General features: G+C 40.9%; 1 protein-coding gene across 1 annotated transcript; it reads left to right on the top strand.

Moving 5' to 3' along the window:
• Window positions 1–213: 213 nt before the first annotated feature.
• On the top strand, window positions 214–8397 carry cenpm (centromere protein M). Its single transcript, XM_085410106.1, has 6 exons — window positions 214–364; window positions 2680–2756; window positions 3218–3316; window positions 4190–4269; window positions 4522–4613; window positions 6772–8397. The coding sequence occupies exons 1-6, from the start codon at window positions 308–310 to the stop codon at window positions 6919–6921; spliced, it is 555 nt and encodes a 184-aa protein (XP_085266232.1). The 5' UTR covers window positions 214–307; the 3' UTR covers window positions 6922–8397.
• The last annotated feature ends 1682 nt before the right edge of the window (window positions 8398–10079 follow it).

The raw sequence follows: 10079 nt of genomic DNA, 5'->3' as shown, positions 1-10079 counted from the left end.
CTGTATATTCTCTTTGTTGTAAATACCTATATAATGTATATACGTATATATACTGTCAAGTTCCCGTTTATATGGGATGAATGTATGAATAGTAACCAGTTGTATAGTAACCGATCTAATCTGAATGTGAGGTAGGTCCACGCTTGCCAAAGGTGCATGACTCCCGGCGGCCTGTAGGTGGCAGAAGAAAACAGCCAATGAAGATTGGTATACGTCATGACGCCAGACGCATGTTTGGAAAAGAAGCGCGAGAGAAAGAAATGTTCGCCCCGGGTTTGTTTACAAAACTTTATCAAGTTTAGCGAGGATGTCATTGTTGAAGCCTTTTAGTAAACTCCCTGGTCTGAACACAGCGAACATCTTGGTGAGTTGTTCACTTTAAGAAATAAAATTTTAAAAAGAAAAGGCAAATATCGAGCTGTGTGCTGTGACTGTAGCTGTTTTCAGGACGAGCTAACGGCTGACTGGATGTGTTTTTTTATTGGGAGATATCTGGTCGTAAATATCCCAGATATATGGTCGTCAGCTTGGACTAGCAAAATCACTTAAAGACAAATATGACTGTATCAGGAAGAGGTTTTTACACAGTCTAGCAGCTGTTTGGCGTCGTCGGTGTTGTGTGGATAAATCTTGACTTTTCTGTAGATCTACCTAACAAACACTATCTCAACGTTTTTATAATACTTTTATTCTATAATAGCTCTATAACACCCACAACCAGAGGCGTTTCCAATTCAGTCCGAAGGAGGGTGGGATCCCAAGCCCAGATAAAAGGGGAGGGTTGTGTCAGGAAGCGTGCAAAATCTTGCCAACCCAAACAAACATGCGGGTCATCAAGAATGATCTTTCCATACCGGGATGACAGCGACTGCCTGTGGTGCTGGTGGAAATCGTGCTACTGTAAGACAAAGGAAAAGGAAAGGCGTGTTTAGAGACAGCAAGAAGGAAGGAAAGGCGTGAGAAGGACTTAAGGAAAAGAAGGATTGTGGATGTGCACAGGGTTGGTGTGACAGGGAGGATGCTAAGGATAGTGTGAGATGAGGGCGATGATCTGCTGTGGTGACCCCTGAAGTGAGCAGCAGAAGAACTAGAGGCAGGATTTTTTTGTTGTTATTTGTTTCAGGGGGAACCTTCAGAATATTTTCTCTTAAGTAAATACTAGGGGCAGGTGATATATAACCTCAAAATTCTATCGCAATATTTCAAGGAAATTTATAATAACGATATTGTTACAATATTGAAAAAAGTACTGAACAATATTTTTTTTTTACTGCAGGCAAAAGATTTGTTAGCGCAAACAAATATGAAGGGTATCTTACATCCACCTGGCAGACTACCTGGTTCAAGGTGTGAATCCATTGCCAGCAGCAACATAGAGTAATAGTGACACACAGCAGAAGTCAAATGTAAGCTCAAAAGTAGCCTAGGTAGTGTTTTCCCCGGAAATTTTAAGCAAACAAAACATTCCAACAACAGTTAAACTAAAATAACCCTTACAACACTGTCACATAAATAAAAATATATTCTCTCTGGAATATTGCATTTTATGCAGTTGCATAAACCTGTACTTTACCGCTAATTTCCATCCAACACGTGCTCTTTGTGTCATATGGAGTGCAGTGCTCCAGCGATGCCCTTGTTTAAAAGTGGTCACACTTCACCAGCTGTTAGTATCTCCTCCTTGCGCACCTACATATCCCGGTTGTCCTCAATGGTGTGTTTGTGCCTGAAGAAACAATGTTGTAGCTTCCATCTTCAGCTAGAATAGTTTTTGTGCATATTTGGCAAATCATTGTGCTTTTATTTTGTAGTATCTTTCACTAGGCCTTCACTAGAGGCATACATCTTGTTGTCCACATTAGGGAGGATAAACCCATGACATCACTATATCAGTGAGATTTTTTTATATCATATGAAAATTTGTATTATAACAGACGATTTGATACACCACATTCCCAATAAATACAGAGGAGAATATTGCAGAAACATTGAGTATGATTTTCAGGCTGTTGCAGCAGCACACGTGCTATTAAAAATGGCACGACACAGGAGATGAAATATTTTTATACTGAAAATTGTTAAATTCATTAAATTCATTTTCTTTAACCACTTTAACCAACCCATCACTCCACTGTTATGTGTCTTTAAATACATTAAAATATTTTGTGGGGCTTTGCACATACCCCTTGCCACAACTCTAACAAAATGCAAAGAATCCATTCATATTTTCCAAAATAGAGCGTTTGCTTCCATTTTAGGGTTCAGGGCTGCTTCAGGAGGTCAGATGATTATTCTTAACGGGCTTTAAGTATTTGTCCTTGCAGCAGCTGAAAACAGATGTTGGAAAAATTGCTAATGTCTGGCCAGTAGGTGGTGCAGAGGGTGGTCCTTTTATTTTCCATAGCCTCTCACTGTAACCACAGTCAAATTAGATCACAGTCTGTATAAATTAATATTTTTCAGAATGTTTTATTGCATTGTAATTTATGATTTTATCATCATAAATCTCTATATGAGCAAAAGCCGCTGTAAAAAAAAAAAAGAAAGTGGCAACATCTTTGAACTGTGACTGCGAAATGTTTCTTCTGACAGGTTTAAGAGATTTTTTTTTAGCCTGTGTGATGGTGTAAAGTGGGATCATCAGGTTTTGTGCTGACTGGTAGTTTTTGTTTCCTGCAGCTGGTGGAGAGTGAGGAGCAATTTCAGCAGAGTTTAGCAGATGTTCTGGTGGAGGAGACCAGTGTCACTGTGAACGTGTGAGTAAAGCTCGCTTCATCCTGCAAACTGCTGAAGTCTGCTATCTGTCAGGGGAAAGTGGCTGCAGCACACAAATGGAAACCGAGTCTGCCATCCTCACAACGAAACAAGATTTGTTTTCTACCATCAGTCGCATTTATGTTTAAACAGTATGACTGTAAACGTTTATTTAGTAACAAAATATTTTTCATAATCAACAACAAACAAGTAGTTATGTACTTGGGAAAAGGACTTTTGTACTACTCAGACTGCAACGTCATAACAGGTTTCCAGCTGGTAATGTAATGTTGACTTTATGATTAAATAATTGTGAAATTCTGACTGGGGAACTCGTACGTGATGCTGCACTGTTATTCTGCAGCTGCAGCAAATTACTCAGTTATGCAATGACTTTGATGTGTGAAGACCACCTGAGGTGGGTAAGAGTCCCATGATTGTCATCGCTCTTTGTACTTAACAGGAGACTAGCTAAGAGCCTTCCTTTGCCCATGGAGAATGATGAGAGCCGTCCCAGAATAGACTTGGTTGTGTTCATCATCAACCTAACTTCAGAGCTCAGGTAACTTTCAAATCCATCCGTCGATTTTCAGCTTATCCATTTGATGGTTGCGAGGGTGCTGGAGCCAATCCCAGCTGTCATGGGGTACACCCTCACCGGTGTGTTATAGGGCAAACACAGAGAGACAAAGAGCCATTCACACTCACACTTACCTAAGCCAGGACTGTGGGAAGAAGTCGGTGCAAACTCCACAGTCCGCGGAGGCCTGATCCAGGGGTACCCTCCTTTTGTCTGATTTCAGTGAGTGTCTATTGAAAAGGAACCTGGACTTGTTCCTAGTCACCAAGATGAAAAAATACATACATGTCCAGATGCAATTTGTTGTACTGGCCACCTGAATACACAGGTTCTGCTTCATATAACAGCTTTGTTTTTGTGTTGTTCTTACTTAATTGTTACCAGAGTGAGATGTCATTTTTAAACCACACAAATTGCCCCAAACCAGCCCAGAGACTTTATTTTTCTAGTGTGTTCTGGGACTGCCCTGGGGCCTCCTTCCAGCAGGACTTGCCCAAAACGCCTCATCTAGGAGGTGCCCAGGTGGTTTACCTGATCACCATGGTGTTGATGATCACAATGATTCACTCTGACTATCAACAGCTCGTTCTGGTTCCACTCAGTCCTCTTCAATACAAGATCTCCAGTACTTAAAACTCCGCCTTACTTGAAGCGTCACCTTCACCCAAACTGTGAGCACTAAACCTCAGATTTTGAGGTTTCATGAAGGAGAAACTTGATGTCATCATGCAGAAACGAGATCCCGATGCCTCTGACATACGTTGTCCAAAATATTTTATATTTTAAGTTAAAAACAAGTTCAAAGATGATATGATGTAGCAGTGCTTCATTCTGTTTTGTTTTATTTTGTTGTAGTTTGCAGTCAGCAGAAGCGTCCCTGAAATATTTGGACCCGGGATATTTCCTTGGAAAAGTTTGCTTCATGGTTACGAATGGTAGGGCAACGGTTAAAATCCTTTTATGTGTTTTTCTTTTTGTCTTGTTTTGTTTTATGTTTTGTTTTTTCCCCAGTCCCTTGATTCACAGGAAGAAGGGAAAAAAATAAGCTGAGATTAAATCAAGGAGAAATTGTCTACCACTGTTTACATTTTACTTCACCGTTGAACACCACCCACAACACATATTGTTGTACTTTCAGGCTTTTTTGTGTCTGACCAGCTGACCTTTTATGCTTCTCTTTCTTGTAGCTCGGAACGCTTCCGCCCCCGCTGAGCGCCTGGATGCTGTCAGGAAGCTGGCTGCGTCGCTCCACTGTCCCCTGTTGTTTGCGGAGAATCAGGTTTGTAGCAGTCTGGGTCACAAACACTGAAGATGTTTTAAGTCATATGTGAAATCCAAATCTAGCCCTTCACACATTTTAATCTGAATGTATGTCAGTATACAGTGGGGCAAAAAAGTATTTAGTCAGCCACCGATTGTGCAAGTTCCCCCACCTAAAATGATGACAGAGGTCAGTAATTTGCACCAGAGGTACACTTCAACTGTGAGAGACAGAATGTGAAAAAAAATCCATGAATCCACATGGTAGGATTTGTAAAGAATTTATTCGTAAATCAGGGTGGAAAATAAGTATTTGGTCAATAACAAAAATACAACTCAATACTTTGTAACATAACCTTTGTTGGCAATAACAGAGGTCAAACGTTTACTATAGGTCTTTACCAGGTTTGCACACACAGTAGCTGGTATTTTGGCCCATTCCTCCATGCAGATCTTCTCGAGAGCAGTGATGTTTTGGGGCTGTCGCCGAGCAACACGGACTTTCAACTCCCGCCACAGATTTTCTATGGGGTTGAGGTCTGGAGACTGGCTAGGCCACTCCAGGACTTTCAAATGCTTCTTACGGAGCCACTCCTTTGTTGCCCGGACGCTGTGTTTTGGATCATTGTCATGTTGGAAGATCCAGCCTCGTTTCATCTTCAAAGTTCTCACTGATGGAAGGAGGTTTTGGCTCAAAATCTCACGATACATGGCCCCATTCATTCTGTCCTTAACACGGATCAGTCGTCCTGTCCCCTTGGCAGAAAAACAGCCCCATAGCATGATGTTTCCACCCCCATGCTTCACAGTAGGTATGGTGTTCTTGGGATGCAACTCAGTATTCTTCTTCCTCCAAACACGACGAGTTGAGTTTATACCAAAAAGTTCTACTTTGGTTTCATCTGACCACATGACATTCTCCCAATCCTCTGCTGTGTCATCCATGTGCTCTCTGGCAAACTTCAGACGGGCCTGGACATGCACTGGCTTCAGCAGCGGAACACGTCTGGCACTGCGGGATTTGATTCCCTGCCGTTGTAGTGTGTTACTGATGGTGACCTTTGTTACTTTGGTCCCAGCTCTCTGCAGGTCATTCACCAGGTCCCCCCGTGTGGTTCTGGGATCTTTGCTCACCGTTCTCATGATCATTTTGACCCCACGGGATGAGATCTTGCGTGGAGCCCCAGATCGAGGGAGATTATCAGTGGTCTTGTATGTCTTCCATTTTCTGATGATTGCTCCCACAGTTGATTTTTTCACACCAAGCTGCTTGCCTATTGTAGATTCACTCTTCCCAGTCTGGTGCAGGTCTACAATACTTTTCCTGGTGTCCTTCGAAAGCTCTTTGGTCTTGGCCATGGCGGAGTTTGGAGTCTGACTGTTTGAGGCTGTGGACAGGTGTCTTTTATACAGATGATGAGTTCAAACAGGTGCCATTCATACAGGTAACGAGTGGGGGACAGAAAAGCTTCTTACAGAAGACGTTACAGGTCTGTGAGAGCCAGAGATTTTCCTTGTTTGAGGTGACCAAATACTTATTTTCCACCCTGATTTACGAATAAATTCTTTACAAATCCTACCATGTGAATTCATGGATTTTTTTTTCACATTCTGTCTCTCACAGTTGAAGTGTACCTCTGGTGCAAATTACTGACCTCTGTCATCATTTTAAGTGGGGGAACTTGCACAATCGGTGGCTGACTAAATACTTTTTTGCCCCACTGTATGTTCTCAGTAAAGTTTTGCCTTGCACACTGTTGCATGTTGTGTTTCTTGAACACATTTCTTGTTGAAATGTATGCAGAACAAAATTACAGATTTGTTATCTTTGCATAAGGATTTATTTGGCTTTATTAAACATCCAGTACTTGTTGTAGTCATTGTTTTCAGGCTTGTGAAACAGCTTCTGGCTGTTTGTCTCTTTTTCTTTTTTTCCTTCAGCAGTATGATGGCTAAGCAACTTTTTTGTTGACTGATTCATAAAGCTGAAGTTGCACAGAGGGAAAAGCCTGAAATTGAACTCAGAAGGGAAAGCTGTTTGTGTGCGTGTTGTGTAGCTCAGCATCGCTGTAGTTTAGAGGGTTCTGCGCTGTTGTTGACAATAAAACATCAAATGTAATTTTTGTGTCTTTGCGTTTCCTAAAAAGCCATCCTGTGTAATCTTTCCTTCCCTACAGACTCCAGATGGAGTGGCCAGTGCTACAGAGAGGCTGCTGACTATTCTCAAGGTGGCCGCCGGCCTCGTTCCCATTGCCACTGCTCTCTACGTGTCTAACCTGACTCGGTGCACGCTTCCCCTGGACATCGATCAGCCGAGCTTTGATTAGGTCCTCTGATTGATTCCTTTAAAGTGATAACTTCCTCTACTTTATTGTGTTTATATTTATTTGTAGAAGTTGTTAATGTCGACAATTACACGTCTTCTTTTTCAAATAAATGTTACCAGGTGTATTTAATTCTGATCCATTACATTATGTTTTACATGAACAGTGCTGTGAAAAACACTCCAAGTACACCCTACAATTCAATATCGTAGAACCACCTTGGCAGCAGGAACTAATTGCTTTTGATATGACTTTATCAACGTGTCACATCGTTGTGGACGACTTTCAGCCCACTCGTCTTTACAACGTTGTGACACTTCACTGAAGTTTGCGGCATTTGTTTACAGCAGCTCTCTTAAAGTCCCGCCACAGCATGTCATTTCGGGTTGAGATCTGGACTTTGACTGGACCATTGCAACAGCTTGATTCTTTTCCAGACATTCTGTTGTAAATTTGCTACTGTCCACGACCCACTTCCAGCCAAGCTTTAGTTGTCAAACAGATGGCATCACATTTGACTCGACTTGATGTTCAAGGAAGTTCATGGTCAACTCAATGACTGCAAGATTCCAGGTTCCAAATCATCGCCCCTCCTCCACAGTGCTGATTTGCTGCGTTTGGATTTCTCCCTCCATGGTGCTGGTGCTGTGCATTATTGCCTAACATCTCTACTTTGGTGTCATCTGTCCAAAGAACGTTGGTTGTGGTTTGTTCAGATGGAACTTTGCAAACCTAAACTGTGCAGCAAACTATGCTTATTCACCCTATTTCTAATTGTACCTTAACATTTAACATGCTAACTGAGGTCTGTAGAGTCTGAGATGTAGATGAGTTTTTGTTAATTTTTTTCTGACCTTGGGTTGAATTTGCTGGGTTGTCCAATCCTGGGAAGATTGTTGTTAACAAACGAGGGGCGATCGTGGCTCAAGAGTTGGGAGTTCGCCTTGTAATCGGAAGATTGCCGGTTCGAGCCCCGGCTTGGACAGTCTCGGTTGTTGTGTCCTTGGGCAAGATACTTCACCCATTGCCTACTGGTGGTGGTCAGAGGGCCCGGTGGCGCCAGTGTCCGGCAGCCTCGCCTCTGTCAGTGCGCCCCAGGGTGGCTGTGGCTACAATGTAGCTTGCCATCACCAGTGTGTGAATGTGTGCGTGAATGGGTGGATGACTGGATATGTAAAACGCTTTGGGGTCCTTAGGGACTAGTAAAGCGCTATATAAATACAGGCCATTTACCATTTTACCATTTAACAAACAGCTGATTACTCCAAATCTGCTTTTATAGTGGTGGTCACACTTGTTTATGATTATTAATCAAGTGCACTCATTTGGCTGCAAATTCCCCGTGATTCAGCACAGTTTTTCAGAGTTTTTCAGAGTACAAGATCCTGGGAAAACTTTTTCTGGTTCATGACCGTATATGAAGCAGTAAGTGTTAAAGGGTTGAACATAATTTAAAAAATTTCCATGTAAATACACTTCAGTGGGCTTTATATGATTGTTTGGAGTTTCATTACATTAATACCATGTTTTTATTTAGGTTCTCAAAAAAAGTTGTGAACTGGAGGCAAAATTTGAATCTTTCCAGTGCACAAATAAATCAAACTAAAAATAAATAATGAATAAAATAGTCCAACAGTTTTAAATCAAGTAAAATCCACATCTCGTTTCTTCATATTTTGCTACAAATATGGCAAATAGGTGTAAATACAGAAAAAAAGTCAAACAGAGTTTAAATCATTCTAACTGGTTTTAAAGTCAGTATTTGGTATGACCATCTTTATTCTCCAAGACAGCCTGAACTCTCTTAGGCAAGCTTTCTTGTAATTTCTTGAATTAACAAAAAGTTGATTGTGTTCATCTGGATATAGCGTTTTCAGCGGGAGAAACATTTCATCACTCATCCAAGTGACTTGTTCTGCACGCTACGTCCATGAACAGAGTCAACGTTGTTTAGATTTCTTACCTGGTTGGTTGAGCATGCATCAAGACATGTCTTCATTCAGGATAATTTTTCTATGTTTCTTGAGGGATGATCAAAGCTCTTCTTTAGATGTTGGCTGCCTTTTGTTCTGGCCTCTATCAGGAGAATCCCACACTGCTTCAGATGCTCTGGGGAGGCCAATCCATGACTGATGGTGTTGTATTGTATTGTTTTGCCAATAAGACAGTTTCCAGATGGTTTTGTATGGTGGATCAAAACCTGATGATACTTTTCTGCTTTACTATCATGTGTTCATAATTCCCAAGACCCCAGCACCACTGGCTGAACGGCAGCTCTAAACCATGTCAGAGCCTCCATACCTACTCCACACGCTCACAATGATTTCTACCAAAAATATCACAACTGGATTGTCACTCCTAAAGACCTGTTGTTGCCGATTTTAGTTTCCTCAAATGTTTTTACCCGTCAGCTATAAAGTGCTGATGAGATATTGTTAGCAGCCTGCTGGGCGGGCAGGCAACATGGACACCCAAGATTGTGAATGTGATAACTCAAGAATGAAGCAATGTAGGACTTTCTAATTGATAATAGACTTAAAATGGGTGTAAGATGCCAATTATTGAAGCAAAAAATACTAGAAAGTCTGACTCCATGCAAGAAAAAACGAGGGGTCTCTATTTTGGAAATAAAAGACTTCCTGGTCACGCCACCATCGAATCCATCCAAGTTACATGGTTTATTAAAATAATCAAATTACAGTGTTTACATTTATGTTAGACTACTTTTAATTAACTGCTTTATCCCACTTACAATGAATTTAAAAAAAAAAAAAATCTTGTTCATGACCTGTGTAGCATGTTAACACTATTGGAAGTAAAAAATAACTTAAACTCCAATTTTGAAAACACAACTTTCTTTTTTTCTTTTTTTTTTTTTATAAAGCTCTGACTTGTATTATGAGTCTGTGGTCTGGGAGAGAGTCCTGTAACTCTCTGTCTGCAAAATGCAGTATATAATGACCAATGCTGGGCAATTAATTATATAGTTACTTCTTCAAAAAAGTAACTGAGTTATGCAAACAAAGTTTTTTGCAGCTGTTTACCTAAAAATGCAGCCAAGGCGTTTTTTAAATAAACATTTCAAACTATTTACAGAACAATCAGCTGTTCTGCATCAAATTTGATGCCACACAAATCATTTGTGCCACTCCAAAAAATAA

This window comes from Rhamphochromis longiceps, linkage group LG6 (genome assembly GCF_057381845.1).
Source record: "Rhamphochromis longiceps isolate RC_006_pf linkage group LG6, R_longiceps_female_GT1.1, whole genome shotgun sequence".
NCBI lineage: Eukaryota > Metazoa > Chordata > Actinopteri > Cichliformes > Cichlidae > Rhamphochromis > Rhamphochromis longiceps.
This window is presented reverse-complemented; position numbering and strand designations above follow the sequence as displayed.

Bases quoted from the DNA above. Each gene is read 5' to 3' on its own strand.
- cenpm (XM_085410106.1), top strand. From the start codon at position 308: ATGTCATTGTTGAAGCCTTTTAGTAAACTCCCTGGTCTGAACACAGCG. The intron at 365-2,679 runs GTGAGTTGTTCA...TGTTTCCTGCAG, and splicing joins TGAACACAGCGAACATCTTG to CTGGTGGAGAGTGAGGAGCA. The intron at 4,614-6,771 runs GTTTGTAGCAGT...CCTTCCCTACAG, and splicing joins TGTTGTTTGCGGAGAATCAG to ACTCCAGATGGAGTGGCCAG.